General features: G+C 41.5%; 1 protein-coding gene across 1 annotated transcript in view; it reads left to right on the forward strand.

Annotated features, from left to right (window-relative positions):
- The first annotated feature begins 1,046 nt into the window (after positions 1-1,046).
- espn (espin) overlaps positions 1,047-16,183 on the forward strand; it is a 40,138-nt gene continuing 25,001 nt past the window's right edge. The window contains exons 1-6 of the mRNA XM_054609898.1: positions 1,047-1,345; positions 5,304-5,492; positions 12,326-12,512; positions 12,855-13,037; positions 14,285-14,416; positions 15,616-15,871. Coding sequence (XP_054465873.1) covers positions 1,047-1,345; positions 5,304-5,492; positions 12,326-12,512; positions 12,855-13,037; positions 14,285-14,416; positions 15,616-15,871 — 1,246 coding nt within the window. The remainder of the gene's footprint in view (positions 1,346-5,303; positions 5,493-12,325; positions 12,513-12,854; positions 13,038-14,284; positions 14,417-15,615; positions 15,872-16,183) is intronic.

A 16,183-nucleotide genomic window follows, 5' to 3' on the forward strand; every position in this document is an offset into this window, starting at 1 on the left:
AATAATAATAATAATAATAATAATAATAATAATAATAATAGTAATAATAATAATAATAATAATAATAATAATAATAATAATAATAATAATAATAATAATAATAATACTCATAGTAATAATAATAATAATAATAATAATAATAATAATAATAATAATAATAATAATAATAATAATAATAATAATAATAAGATAGCTCGACAACCCCTCACTTAACAGACTAACTCCTAAACACAAGTGCATCATTTTCCAGAAGCTCAGTTTTATGAAAGGCCACCAGATGGACCTGTACTGTGTTCAGCCGGTGTTCTCCTGGGTTCTCCTGGGTTCTCCAGGGTTCTCCTGGGTTCTCCAGGGTTCTCCAGGGTTCTCCAGGGTTCTGTGCGTGATGAGGTCCGATGAGAGGTCCGTAGCCATGAGCTTATCCCCGGTGGTTCCCTCCGGTTCTCAAAGGCTCTCCGTACTGCCCCTTTAACTTCTGAGCCGATTTCCAGAAAGCAACAACCTGTAACCGGCTCAGTGATCCTCCCCCTGCTGGATTATTCAACAGGTCTCCATCAGGTCTCCAACAGGTCTCCATCTGCTGAGGAGGAACCACTGCGGAACGTCCTCTGAGGCACCTGACGCACAATAAGCAGGTAAACACGGTGCTTTAGTGCACAGACTCTGCAGACTGCAGCAACGCAGCGGACCAAAGGTCCACCGAGCCGGGCAGAGCTGAGGGAGCAGGTCTGTGTGTCCAACATGTCACACACACATCACCTGTTTAAAGGTGTGTGAGCGGAGGTGGACATGATGCCGGCCCCGACAGCACCGTGACCTGACCGGGCTCAACGACCAGAGGAGCGAGGGGTCCGAGGGGTCCGCCGAGCAGGGGCGAGGGGTCCGAGGGGTCCGAGGGGTCGAGGGGCCGTCCGGAGCAGGGAGGGGTCCGAGGGGTCCGGAGCAGGGAGCCAGGGGTCCGGAGCAGGTGTCCGGTGGTCCGGTGGTCCGGTGGTCCGGTCCGGTCCTGAGCAGGTGTCCGGTGGTCCGGTGTGTCCGGTGCAGGGATGCTGGTGGACGGGGACCTGACGCTGCTGGCCTCTCGGCAGGGGGACGTGTCCACCCTGCGGTCTCAGCTGGCGCACGGCTCTCTGTCCGGAGACGCCAGGGACGCGCTGGGGGCCTCCCCGGCTCACCACGCAGCCCGGGCCGGGAGACTCACCTGTCTGCGGTTCCTGGTGGAGGAGGCGGGACTCACGGGTAACTGTGTGGCGAACAACGGGGCGAGCCCGGCGCACGACGCAGCGGCCACCGGCAACCTGGCCTGCCTCCAGTGGCTGCTGAGCCACGGGGGTGCTGCTCACAGGTGAGTGTGACCTGTAGCTGAAGCCTAACTCAGACTGTAGCTGAAGCCTAACTCAGACTGTAGCTGAAGCCTAACTCAGACTGTAGTCTGAAGCCTAACTCAGACTGTAGCTGAAGCCTAACTCAGACTCAGACTGTAGCTGAAGCCTAACTCAGACTGTAGCTGAAGCCTAACTCAGACTGTAGCTGAAGCCTAACTCAGACTGTAGCTGAAGCCTAACTCAGACTGTAGCTGAAGCCTAACTCAGACTGTAGCTGAAGCCTAACTCAGACTGACTAGCTGAAGCCTAACTCAGACTGTAGCTGAAGCCTCAGACTGTAGCTGAAGCCTACTCAGACTGTAGCTGAAGCCTAACTCAGACTGTAGCCCTAACTCAGACTGTAGCTGAAGCCTAACTCAGACTGTAGCCTGAAGCCTAACTCAGACTGTAGCCTGAAGCCTAACTCAGACTGTAGCTGAAGCCTAACTCAGACTGTAGCTGAAGCCTAACTCAGACTGTAGCTGAAGCCTAACTCAGACTGTAGCTGAAGCCTAACTCAGACTGTAGCTGAAGCCTAACTCAGACTGTAGCTGAAGCCTAACTCAGACTGTAGCTGAAGCCTAACTCAGACTGTAGCCTGAAGCCTAACTCAGACTGTAGCTGAAGCCTAACTCAGACTGTAGCTGAAGCCTAACTCAGACTGTAGCTGAAGCCTAACTCAGACTGTAGCTGAAGCCTAACTCAGACTGTAGCTGAAGCCTAACTCAGACTGTAGCTGAAGCCTAACTCAGACTGTAGCCTGAAGCCTAACTCAGACTGTAGCTGAAGCCTAACTCAGACTGTAGCTGAAGCCTAACTCAGACTGTAGCTGAAGCCTAACTCAGACTGTAGCTGAAGCCTAACTCAGACTGTAGCCTAACTCAGAAGCCCTAACTCAGACTGTAGCTGAAGCCTAACTCAGACTGGAGCTGAAGCCTAACTCAGACTGTAGCCTGAAGCCTAACTCAGACTGTAGCCTGAAGCCTAACTCAGACTGTAGCCTGAAGCCTAACTCAGACTGTAGCTGAAGCCTAACTCAGACTGTAGCCTGAAGCCTAACTCAGACTGTAGCTGAAGCCTAACTCAGACTGTAGCTGAAGCCTAACTCAGACTGGAGCTGAAGCCTAACTCAGACTGTAGCTGAAGCCTAACTCAGACTGTAGCTGAAGCCTAACTCAGACTGTAGCCTGAAGCCTAACTCAGACTGTAGCCTGAAGCCTAACTCAGACTGTAGCTGAAGCCTAACTCAGACTGACTGTAGCTGAAGCCTAACTCAGACTGTAGCCTGAAGCCTAACTCAGACTGTAGCCTGAAGCCTAACTCAGACTGTAGCCTGAAGCCTAACTCAGACTGTAGCCTGAAGCCTAACTCAGAGGCTGTTGTGTTGCTGTCCAGACAGGCACCTCCACAAATGGTCAGTTGGCCACAATGCCAAGAGAGCATTTATTCAAAGCCCCCAAGGTGCTGCACGACCCCTTTATCTAGAGGGAGATCTGTAGTTATACACAAGATAACTTCCTCCAAAAACAGATTCAGCAACACTACTTATAGAGGCAACAAACATCTCATGTAAAGTTGGTTGAAAACACACACACACACACACACACACACACACACACACACACACACACACACACACACACACACACACACACACACACACACACACACACACACACACACACACACACACACACACACACACACACACACACACACACACACACACACACACACACACACACACACACACACACACACACACACACACCGGTCTGAATGCCTTTTTGTTGCTTGCTTTTTTGATGACATACTAAAAGAAAAACATATGCAATCAATAAAAATAAAAAAATAGTAGAAGTTGGTTTAAATCCGCTATGATGCACTGTCTGGTGTTCCCATGGTAATGATGTATGCAAAACTGGATTTGCAAAAGTAATGCTCTTTATACAGCACATACAGGAACGCACAAAGGGCACATAAGCAAATACATATTGACGTTGATATGATGAATGATGTTGTAGTTTGATATAACAGTGGGTTTAGTTAGACCTTCATGATTAAACCTTATGAGCCCGTTTGACTCAATTAGCTCATTCCCATCCCTGCTGGGAGCAAGAGGCAAAGGTGTAAAAAGTATTTACATCTGGGAAGGAATACAGCAGGCCCTTTGAAGGAGTCTCACTTGAAGCTGTAGTCCAGTAGTACTTTGGTGTTCTCTGGAGGAAAGTGTACCACTAAGTTTATATGTACATATATTTATCAGTACTTGTAGCCATTATAGTCAGGTGTGCCTCTACTGTTATTCTAGTAATTTTCTATAATTCGTTGTTTCTCTTTAGTAACACATTATAATCCATTCATTTTTTTCACCTGCTTATACTACTAGAGCATGCTGCAAGGTATCCCAGCATGCTTTTGACGAGTGGCAAGGTACTCTCTGGTCACCAGTCAGTTACACAACACTCACAATAACTGGCTACTGAGACTTTCCAGCTCACCTAACCTACACATTCTATGCACCTATTTGATCTGAGAGTACTAATGACTAAGTAACCGAGCTGACCCATATTACTCTTGCTCAAAAAGAATTTAGACCAAGACAACACAAACAGATGAACAAAAACTGAATTTGATGCAGTAATAATAATAATAATAATAATAATAATAATAATAATAATAACTTTATTTATATAGCACCTTTTAAAAACAAGGTTTACAAAGTGCTTCGACAGACAAGCCAGCAAAACAGTGCAATAAGTAATAAGAGCTTTAACATCAATTTACTGTCTCCATTACTTCCGCTGCCTTACTGACTGCATAAGATACTTGGCTGACATTAACTAAAACCTATCAATTACCACTTGTAATGCAATCTCCTCGATGGGTTATCATCAATGCTAGCTTTCACTTTTCACCGTTGTGTCTTTTGCTCCTGATTTTATCTGATGCTAATGATGCTCATTTGAGGCCTCCACCGCCCTCTTGGTTGATAAGATGACTCAAGTATTCATAGCACACATCAACAAATACTGTTACAATACTGTTTTCTCTGTTAGCTATTGGTCCATCTCTTGACAGAATGAAGAATAAACGTATATACAGATAAACAAGTTTATATTTATAAAAAGATGCCAATCGGTTTTTTGATGAGAAAGTTAAAAAAGCTATGACTTTGTGTCTTTTAGACAATTAGAAATGTAAGATAACCACTTCAGGTATTTGGCTTTGGATCTTTCAGATTCTCTTTTCTTTTTCTGGCTCAGCTGATTTGATGTTTGAGTGCAATTGTCTTTGCTGCTTAGAAATACAGCGTTATGAACTGAAGTTTTCTCATGAAGACTGTACTGTGTTGAATGTTTTCACAAACAAGGTAAGCGTTTATACACGGGCTAAGCAAAGACTTATTTCCTTGCTCAAAAATGCCTGATACTAAATCGCAGCATAAAGAGCTTTGAGGATTAATCAAATGTAACCAGCAGAATCATTCAAACCTACTCAATATGAACAATACAAAACATAAAACAACTTCTATTCACCTTTTCTATGACCTGTTTTCCCCAAACAAGTGCAGGGTTTTCTGTGATTGATTCCCTTTCTCCTAATTTATACAGTTAACACTTAATTACAGTAGCAACAGTTTCTATTTGTTCTTAAAATGAAATTGTGATGGAGCGGCACCAGTCTCTCATAAAGGTTGCTAGTTTGATGTTGCTCTGTTCTCTGCGTGCCAACCAGTGGAAGTTTAAAAGGTACAATTTGAACGTTAATAAAGAAGTCTTTCATAGGTCTGACATTTGCTGGAGGGTACTGCTTTCTCAAAAAAACAGTTATTTAATATCTGAAATTATTTGATTATTAACTTATATTGGAAAAAACATTTTATTTCAAAGCCTCATCTTTCAGCTCTATTCCTCTTGTGTTTGATTGACAGGACAGGGACAGTTCTGGTGCCACAATTCTCCACCTTGCATCCCGCTTCAGTCACCATGAAATCACTGACTGGCTGCTGAAGAGCGGCGAGGTGGACCCCGGGGCCTCCACCGACACAGGCGCCATACCTGTTCACTATGCTGCTGCCAAGGGAGACCAGCCCTCTCTCCGACTGTTACTGGGGCACAGCCCAAAGTAAGAGCAACCTGGTTTGTCTTTAGAGCGGTCTGTAAGCTTCCTTTCACTGTCTCTAAAATCTGATCCGTCAGCGATTTACGAGTTGATGATTTTTTCTTGGTGTTGTCTAATGGTGATCTCGTTTGGTAACTTTTAGGATTTAAGCATCTTTAGTGCCGGGAATGCCTTCGTTTAGAACAAAATATCTGAAAGCAGGCTCGGTTTTGTTGACATACACAAATAATACAAGACGTTAACTAAATGCATTCATTTCAAACTAAAGGTGATATTTAGTAAATCACAAGAACAACGGTATTATCACTTTCTGACTGTGAGCTTTCATAACTGGTAATAATAATCAGTGCTGAAATGTGTCGGCCTCATTATTCCCATCTACTGTGGTTTGTCATCGTCCCACCTATTCAAAGACATTTTAATATGTGCCACTGAATTTGTGAATTTATAAATTGAAATGAAAGTCTGAGGTTGTTTCTTAGCTGGTAAATCAGCAGTTAAGAATACAGTCATGTTACCGGTTCAACAGATAAATTAGGTATACAGCAGGATATAAAGCTAAACTCTCATCTACTACTCTTTTTTCTCTCTCTCTGTCTTTGACCTGATGTCCTTCAACATCTCCTTCACCTGTGAAAACTACAGCGCAAATTTGATATTATAGGAGCCCTTAGGCTAAGGCAACTTTTAATATTTTAGGCTCTAGTCAGTCTCCTCCTACTGTTTGTAACTGAAACAGGTTGCATTAGATCCAATATGTAGCTTTGTTTAGGTCCAATCGAAGGCTGCCAATTTTTTTTTTTTCAATTCATCAATTAATTCTTTGGTGTATAGAACATCAGATGATAAACGACAAATTCTCGACAAATTCTCACATTTGACAACCTGAACCTTCATGAAATGTTTAATAAATTTTCATGCAAAATGCCTTAAACGATTAATTGATTAATCAAAACAGTCGCAGATCAACTTCCTATTGATTGACTTATTGTTGCCGCTTTAGTGAGAGGTGTCTGTGTGTGCGTGTGTTACCCCTTGATGAATATCATCCTTTATCAGTTCAGCGTCAGACCCACCAGTGTCCTGCAGAGATAACACCCTCCTTTATGGACCAGTACGACAAGATGGATATGGCCGAGGCAGCTCTGAGCATAAGGACAGGATGAGCACAAACCAACACCACCGACTCTAAGCAGCACCGAGGTTGTTTGCAGGAAATCAGTAAAATTGTATAGAGGAACATTAAAAACGCTACCAGTTGAGATTTGAAATGATATATAACATGCAGCAATAGCATTGTGAATTGCAATTTTGATGTCTAGAGTAGCACCATCAGATAACCGTGAACGTGTTTTGTCGAAAGTCTTCACAGGGATTTCTGTCTGACATTGCCAAGTAGGCGAGTGGAATAATTATCTGTTAATTAGGGCCACACTAACAGTTACAGTCACTGGAGTAAACACTGTGAGGGAAGGGGTTGGCTGTTATTCATATAACATCCAAAGATCCATGTTATGACACTTAATCCCTCAGGTAGCTGTCTGATTGTGTTAGTCTCATTTATTTTAGATTGCTGAATTGCAGCTCTACAAACAATTGCATTTACCTCAAACATACAGGGAATAAATAGGTAGGGAACAGTGACTTGCTCAGGGGCATCTCAGTAGTATGGCATGATTGAGTGTTAAACAATGAATGCTTTTAAAACATAAATTAGTCATTTCTATTTTAGTGATATTAAGGTGAATTCAGTACACAACTAGGTCTTTGTGGGTAACGTCAAGTAGGCAAGACTATTGGCCTTGTTTTGTTTGGTTTTCACTTTAGCAATATTAATAGCAACACCTGTCTGATAATAGAACTATAAAAGAGGAAAATATGGACATAACTGTTGAGCTGAAGGAGGATCCTTTTGCTGCTGTCTACTTCAGCCATCAATAATGCCATAAGAAATAACAAATGTAATGAATTTACGACTTGGTCTTAAAGCTAAGCAGCCTTGTCTGTTATATTGCTTTGACTTTGAGGACTCATGCAGGATGAGCAGCTTGTCCAGCACTAACCTCTGCCCCTACAATACTATGTGGTTGCACCCCAGACAGGTGCGTATAGCTGCTGAAAATTTAATGATCCTCAGGGACATGGTAGCTCCCTGATAGCTGGTCGCCATTCACTCTTCTCCACCACCACTCACACTGTTACTGTTTACCACCATCTCCACGGCGACACACTGTAGCGCCAACCGGCGATAAGATAATGAGGAAAACAAACCCATTTGAATAGACGGGCTGCTTTCTAGCCTCTGGCATTGTTCAGAATGGAACTTTGCAAAAAAGAGATAGCATTCTGGTTTCAAGGTTTATTACAAGCTCCAAATTTGTATTGGGCGAGTTTTAAGAGGTAATTGGATGGCAACATGAAAGACAACATGACTCCCTCAATTACATCATCACTTTAGTAACAGCAGCCTGTTGTCGGTACAACATCAGAGTTTTGCTGCACAGAGGTGATGGTACACACACAAAAAGGTAGTAAACAAGCAACAGCAACGGAAATCTGAGTCTTTTTCAGCATATCACTAAACCAATAGTTTACAGTTTTATTTCAGCCCCATACCTATGCCATCTATTTCAACACCTCATACTACCACCTTGGCTTTGGCCAATATAGACTTTTGAAGTCTGGTGGGCTGTTTTGATGATTAAGGCGTGTAATCAATATATTTCTATTTAACATCTTTATCTTTATCCAATCTGACATTGTCATGATAGAAATGCAAGGATTTAAAACAGTTCCCCCTAAAAGTGTATTCTTGACACAACATTTACAGCAACGACAAAACTACCACTATCACATCTATTCATCTATTCATTGGTTGGGTTAACCATACATACAGTAGCCACTGAGATGGTTGCAAACATTTGTTTTTATTGTAAAGTTGTTATTGGACTCAGGGGATGGCTTTACTATTCAGCTGTCTGCAATGTTGTACTCGTTTGGCAATCACAGTCTTTTTGTGTTACAATGGGCTCAGTGCAGATGCAGCTTTGTGTCTCGATATTACGGGCTAGGAAGCAACCAATTAAGATGAGGCTTAGAAATCTAAGAGAGAACCAAAACCAACAGGCTCATGTGCTGCGCCTCTGTCGATAGCCTCAGTACACATAAGAGTGAGAGTGAGTGAGTGAGAGCCAGCGACATAGAGAGAGAGGCTACAGACAGGTTATGCTATCAATTAGTGTAGATTAAGATCTTTGGCGAAGCAATTATTCCCAACATGCAGTTGAAAAGGGTAGACCTCTGTTTAAGATTACTATAAAGTTAGCCGTCTACATTTAGTTCGACACACAATGTTGATTTGCAAGAACATCTTTCAATTTAGTTTCAAGAGCCGCTGCTGGAACAGGAATATGTATGACTGAAATGGATCATATAGTCCAGCATTGAATTGATTCATACGAGCATTAATTTCCTCCCCTTCAAAGTAAAAACCTTGATCCTAAATGAGGCAGTTCATCTTGTATCCAAGTTTTAGATGTAGTAGCAAGAAGAAACCTAAATGCAAGAAAAGACAGTATGAATAATAATAAAGATGACAGAATAAAGTGATTAGGATGGCTATTAAACACTAGCTGTATTTTCTAAGAAGGTCATTTGTGTTGGTAAGTTTAGAAGAAATTTTGTATGAGCCTCTAAAGTCAGTCTGGTGCTCATTGTGTATCCAAGTAGGAGCTCACGAAAGGGGTTCAATTAGTACCAAGGTGGTGTTCAGCATTAAGTTAAAACATGGAGAGTAAAGGGTTAATAGGCAAAAAGAAATGTCTTCAGCACCAATCTTCTTTACTTCATGGTCCAGAAAAAAAACCGTTCTGTTCTCTTTTACAACTTGTGACATGCTTTGGGCAAAAGGCCCACAGTACTACAAGTGTACACTTTGTGAGAGTATTGTTATTAAAGCCTAAGATGTGCATTTTCTTAAAGTCAGGTTTAAATGAACTGCTGATCTGCATGTTGTTGTTGTTTTGTGTGTGTGTGTGTGTGTGTGTGTGTGTGTGTGTGTGTGTGTGTGTGTGTGTGTGTGTGTGTGTGTGTGTGTGTGTGTGTGTGTGTGTGTGTGTGTGTGTGTGTGTTGTGTGGCTCTGCTGTCAACAGCTGTAGCCTCTAAAAGAAGATATTGATAAGGGAATATATTAGGTCTTTCCAAATGTCATACACAATAAACTTTGGTCACACAGCTGAATAAATTCTCTCAAAACATTCTTCATTATTTAGACAGGAGAAGCCACAGAGAAGCTAACAAGCCTCACATTAGTGTGACATCAATTACTCTGCTAGTAATGAAGATAACCTTGGTCTTTGTTACCGTGCACATGGGGGGAAGGGAGGGGACATTGCACAGACAATTACTGGGGTAAACTCATCAGAGCACAACTGAACATATATCAAATGTCTGCTACTTTAAAGTGTTTTTCTGCTTCGAGTGACTGACCAGGTAGCGCCCCGTGTGCCACTTGCTAGCTCTGTCGTCACACCAGGCTAACCTCTTTCTTCACGCTTTGAAATCTACACCTGTCCTCAAAAAGCACCTCTTGGTTGGGTTGTTTAAGCCTCTTCACTTTGGAGAGTTGTTATAAAAGCAGAGTGCTTTCTTAGAATTGTATCCATTTTACCTCAAATACACTCAACTTTGTCACTCTCAAGGCGTTTGTGGTTGGGATTAATGATCGAATGTAAGCTTCTCTGCTATACAGAGCCCTGTAAGCAGGGGAACACTTTGGTTACGCTTATCAATAATTTAACTGTCAGCCCACTTCCTCATGACACAACCGTAGATTACTTACCATTCTTATTTGGAAATATTTAAAGTGTGCTTGTTTTTGCTTGGAACCTTTCCCTCTATCATCCAGACTTCCATTGTTTATTCTAACATTTCCTGGAAAACAACCCTGGCCTAAAACATAGTCACATGTCTTACTTAATTCATTTGGGATGCCAACAACTTCCACATAATATGTTATTCGAAGAATTTGTATCTGTTTTCTGGCTCAGAATAGGGCCTGATTAATCATGAGCAGATACAACATTGCATGTTAAGATTTGGACCAGAACATGATGTCATCCACGTGGTGTTAATACAGGATCTCTAGTCATTGGACTTGAGTTCTTTTCAGGGAAAGTTAGGCAGGGTTATGTTTGCGTCTACAAGATCCATCCTTCCACTTAAACCCTACCTCTCCTTTCCCTCACCTTCTCTGCTCCTCTTCACCTACTCAGTCTGTCTTTGCCACTGCCAACCCCTTCCTGAAGCTGCCTTCAGAAATTTGCTCTTGGCTAACCTCGAGGCAGGGCGCAGAACATAGTGCAGACATTTAAAGAGGCTAAGCACGGATTACAAATATGTAAATGTTATCTCAATGGTTGCACTTTGGAAGGTGAGAGATAACTAAGGTCAAAGTTGAAATTATTTTAACTTTGATGGGGGCTCTGTAGCAATTTCCACGCCAAGGGTAGTGCTTCCGCCTCCCCATAGGAAAACAATGACACAGCCGGTACAAAGCGGTTCATATGTTGGCAGCTTTAAGCACAAAGCAAGTCGAGCAAAGCCAGTGGAGTGATAATCCTCTTAGGAGACCCATTGCTCATTTGTCGGTGTCCAAATAAAGCTCACCCTTTATGAGATTTAGTGGGGAAGAGCTCATTCACCCCCTGACCTCCCACTGAGACGGAAAATATCTGGAACAAGGAGGGATCCAGGCAATGGATGGGCTTCTACATGGGAGGCGGGGCTTAAGGGCCTTTGGAAATAGGAGAGTGGGATTTGGCTCAGCGTCATTGCTGTCTGCTCTCAAAATAGCTGTAGGTTGACATTGTAAATGGATGTTTTCCTGTCAGTTACCTGTTGCCTTCAGACTCTTTTCACACTTCCAAACCTTCAGATAAATGTTTTTCATCATACAGCTGAAAGAGTAAAAATAATGAATAATTTTAATTCATTAGAGTTGTAAGAGGAAGTAGACAAGTCGCCATTACTGCAGTGGCACCTCACTAGAAAAACCTGCATACAGCAGTCTAATGTATGTAAGCACTAAATACAACATTTAAGTTAAGGTTGTAGTCTTCATTACAAATGTTAATGTTGAGTTTTACTGTCTTGCGGTTAAAATTGCAAGAATTGAAGCCTGTTGAAACATAGAATCCTGTGAATTTTGGATATAATTAGGGGTTTATGGAATTAAATGGGCAGTTTTCACAACAAAAACAAACTGAACTCATAAATCAAGTGACTTAAGTTAGTGAATTGGATCGTTTCTAGCCACAACAACAGAGGCGATATGGGGTCTTTAGTTGTTTTCACAGGCTCTATAGTTTTGCATTTAAATCTCATGTTGCATTGTCATTTGAAACCCAAGCTCTCTTGTTTATTTGGGCTGAAATAATCCATCCATCCAACTTGTATATACTGTATGTACAAATACATTTATTACAGATTTGATTAATTACAGTGTTAAAAGCCTTTTGAGATGCAATACAAGTATTTGAGTCAAATGAGGTAGTGTCCATGAAATGAGTTAAAACTTCATCCAGTCAATAACGTTTTTACTGAGATACTACAAAGCTGATTGCTATTTAAATCCACAGCTGTAGGTATGTCTTTCTGAGTTTCAGTAGATTTTATGGATGTAGACTTGTTTATTAGTAATAGGTAAACCCTTTTTTTGTCCAATTATTTAGGTTTCGGTAATGAAGGAAGCAAAGGCTGCGAAAATCCACTTCCATTATAGATATTTGGTATTAATGTGTCTCTCTATTTACTTAACTGTTTAATTCCCTCCCAGCGTTGTCAATGCCCAAACTAAGAATGGTGCCACTCCGCTCTACCTGGCATGCCAGGAGGGTCATCTGGAGGTCGTCCAATACCTGGTCAAGGATTGTGGGGCGGATCCGAGCATCAGAGCCAATGACGGGATGACGCCTATGCATGCTGCTGCCCAGATGGGCCACAACACCGTCATTGTCTGGCTGGTATGTTGGGATGCCAGGACACTAGAGATCATATCTTGTAAACAAATTAGAGTACATTTATTTATTCCATGATCCACATCCCCTATTTTTATTCTTTTTTTTCTTTATTACAAACTTGATTTAATGTAAATAATGAACTCACAGAAAATGATAAGGCAAATTAATGCTGGATGATTCATTTGTTTTAATATTGTTAAACTTACTCTTTGTTGCAGGTTTTTATTTTTGGAATGCAAAGGCAAAGCTGTTTTGTAACTTGCTCCCTAAAAGCTGTTCCTAATTTGCACAGTTTTTATTTTGAGACGATGATTTTAACTTTTATCATTATGCTCCCTCCTTTAGATGAGTTTCACAGAGATCAGCCTGACAGACAGGGATAGTGACGGGGCCACGGCCATGCACTTTGCAGCCAGTCGAGGTCACGCTAAGGTGCTCAGCTGGTTGCTGCTGCACGGCGGAGAGATTGTCACTGACAGTTGGGGAGGAACCCCACTTCATGACGCTGCAGAGAACGGGGAACTGGAGGTGTGTGTTTGTTTTGTTTTCCTCTTTGACTTCTGTAGAGCTCAGTCAGACTGGAACTAAAAGTGAAATAGAATACGGGTACATAAAGCTCTTTCTGTAGACTTTGTATTACCATACACAGTGAAACTTCTGGCATGCAAATATTAGAAAGTAAATGCCTTGTAAATAAAGATTAGGTGTTTTATGTGTACATTTTTAATAAGACAGAGTGACTTTTTGCTGAATGTAATGGAACCAAGAGCAATAGCAGAGATGATGTAGCTGTATGCTAACAATATTAAAATACGTTTTGTTGGTTCTCACATATCCATACCGAGTTTCATACTCAACCATCTGTTTTGAATGAACGGCCTCTAGCTATGGTTTTACCACCACACGGACCTTCTACTTTGACTAAAGTTTTGTTGTATCCAATTCTGGTCACTCAGCTGTTCCAGCACAAGCCTGATGTGTTAAATGTAGAGAAATGTGTATGTTATGTCTGATATTTGTACTGCACAAGAAGGGTTTGAAATGAAACTAAAAGGAAACTGATCCCAAACCCTGGCTTACAGGATGCCAGCCCAGTTTTGGACAGGAGATAACACAAGTAAAATACAGAAACACAAAGCTTTCTCATTCTGGGAACAAGCAGCTTAATTATAAACAGATCCTTAAACTGGTCAAGTTTAGCAGAAATGCTTTGTATTAAAGAGGAAGGTCTCTTCAAGTAGTATTGTGCTTTTAGGAATGATATTTCATTTCTTGTTAACTATTATAGTCATTTATGAGCAAGACTTTGTCTGTCAATGATTTAGATGGTTAGTGACCAATCAGGTAATATTTTGCATCCTCCTAGCAAGGGTCTTAAAAATAAGTCAAATATAGTTATGGATATTTTTAATCATGGTATAATAAGTGTAAATATAATAACAAAGAAATGCATCTTTAATGAAGTACAGTATGTATCGCTTTCATAGTTTACTACACTGTTGATTTGTTGCTGTACTGTAGTGTAAATTAGCAAAAACAAGAATTTCTGTCAACACTGATGCAGACAAATCATGGAATTATCATGTTGATACTTTATACTTTTTACAGTTTCTGCAGCACAAATCATCTACCAGGTTTTTGTGTAACTTAGATTTATTTCAACTGATTGATGCAGAGTTCAAGCACAGCAGTCACTTTGACTAAAACCGTCATTTTCTCCGTCTGACTCATATCTGACCTCTACCACTTTGTGTCACTCTCTTGTCCTTCTCCAGTGCTGTCAGATCCTTGTGGTCAATGGGGTGGACCTGGGCATCAGGGACCAGGACGGTTTCACAGCAGCAGACTTGGCTGAATACAACGGCCACTCCCAGTGTGCCAAGTATCTGCACACTGTGGAGAACATGGTAAGAGACACAGCTGTGCATCCTGACTAACAATAACCTCCCTGTGGACCGGGCCAGACCTCGAGGGAATATATCAGTGAGGGCCAAAGTATTTTCATTTACACCAACTTTGAATCTTGTCTAAGAAATAACTCATGAGTTTGAAAAAGATCAGGTATGTAGTCTATGTATATCAAATCATTGTTTTGTCCTTAAAGACTTTAATATCTGAAAATATCAATATTAACAATTTCTACATTATGAACAATACTGACCTCAAACTCCAAAGACCAGATTTTCCCGAAAACTTGTCTGAATGATGTGCTACTTGCTTTTTTAAAACCAACCGTAACCACTTAAGTCAGTGGTTCTTAACCTGGGGTAAGGACCCAGGAAAAGTCTGAGGGGTCACAAGATGATTAAAGAAATAAGAAAGAAAAATACTTTAGCAAAATCTGGATATAGTCATCTTTGTCAAGCCTGTAAACACATCCATGTGAATAAGTTATCATGTCTGCTATAGTGACTATATGTCCCATGAGTTTAGTCCAAATTCTGCTACATATAAGTCAAACATTTGATTTAACATATTCAAATAATAATTCATAATCCAAATTCTTCCTGTGTTGGTTCCCCAGAGTCTAAATCGGAAAAAAAACAGCTGTCCCTGAGCCAACATGTCCCTTGACTGACATCAGTTTGTCTCTGCTAATTGCCAGAGCTATTACTACTCCACAGCTTCAATCCACTGATATCCCCAAGTGGTCAGAGGAATAATAACTCCTCCACACTGAACTCTCTTTGGTGTGTGGGAAACATGTTTGCCCCCTCTTGTACTCTTCCCATTAGGGACATTCAGCCATTCAAGTCCTGCACTGTGGGAAAAGCAGAGGGCCCCAGAGCCTTTCTGATCGGCTGTGAGACGTTTCATTAGTGTGCACTAATTAAACTCATAATGCTGTTCTGCTGGTGTAAGTCATCAGGGACGGAGAAGTAGTGGGATTTAAGAACTGATGAACAACTACTTCATCCATATTCACTTATTTATGAATCTGTCTTGTGTAATGATGCTGTACCCTTTTACATATAAATGAATGAGTAATTACTGAAGATGAATTATTTTATTGTTTTTACTGCTATGGAAATCATTACCACATCTTGGGTTGTTCAACTAAACCAATATAATGGTACTTGTATTCACAAACTTCATCCTGTGACAGAGTGTGGAGCACCGTGTTTTGTCGCGGGACCCCTCGATGGACCTCGAGTATAAGCAGCCGGACTCGGGCCTCTCGTCCCCGAACACCACCATGCCCCCCGTCAGCCAGGCGGCACACTTTGACATCGGTTCACCATCCAGCTCCCTGTCCAACTACGACTCAGCCAACTCCAGCCAGTCCAGCACTGGGGAGAAAAGGAGCAGCCTGACAATGTCACGAGGCCCGCCCACTCAGCTGAACACGGTCGCACACACAGGTCTGCAATGCATAGAGTTAAAAGAAGAAACTTTTGTTTTCTAGGTTCAACCAACAAGGTGGCTGGAAATGTATGATACAATTATTTTAAATAATTACCAACGACGTTCCATTCCATTTCATAATTTAAATATCAAATGATGATGAGCTCAAACGGTCAAAAAGAATTTCATCAGCTCATAATCAGAATGCTACTGTAATGCAAGCTTTACTGTCTGGAGTCATTTAGCCATACATTCTCAACAGGTGTTTCATCAGAGCAATGGTGCAACCCTTAGCTATTCCATGAGGTGAAGCTGATATCATGCAGCAG

Source organism: Anoplopoma fimbria, chromosome 12, assembly GCF_027596085.1.
Source record: "Anoplopoma fimbria isolate UVic2021 breed Golden Eagle Sablefish chromosome 12, Afim_UVic_2022, whole genome shotgun sequence".
NCBI classification, from domain to species: domain Eukaryota; kingdom Metazoa; phylum Chordata; class Actinopteri; order Perciformes; family Anoplopomatidae; genus Anoplopoma; species Anoplopoma fimbria.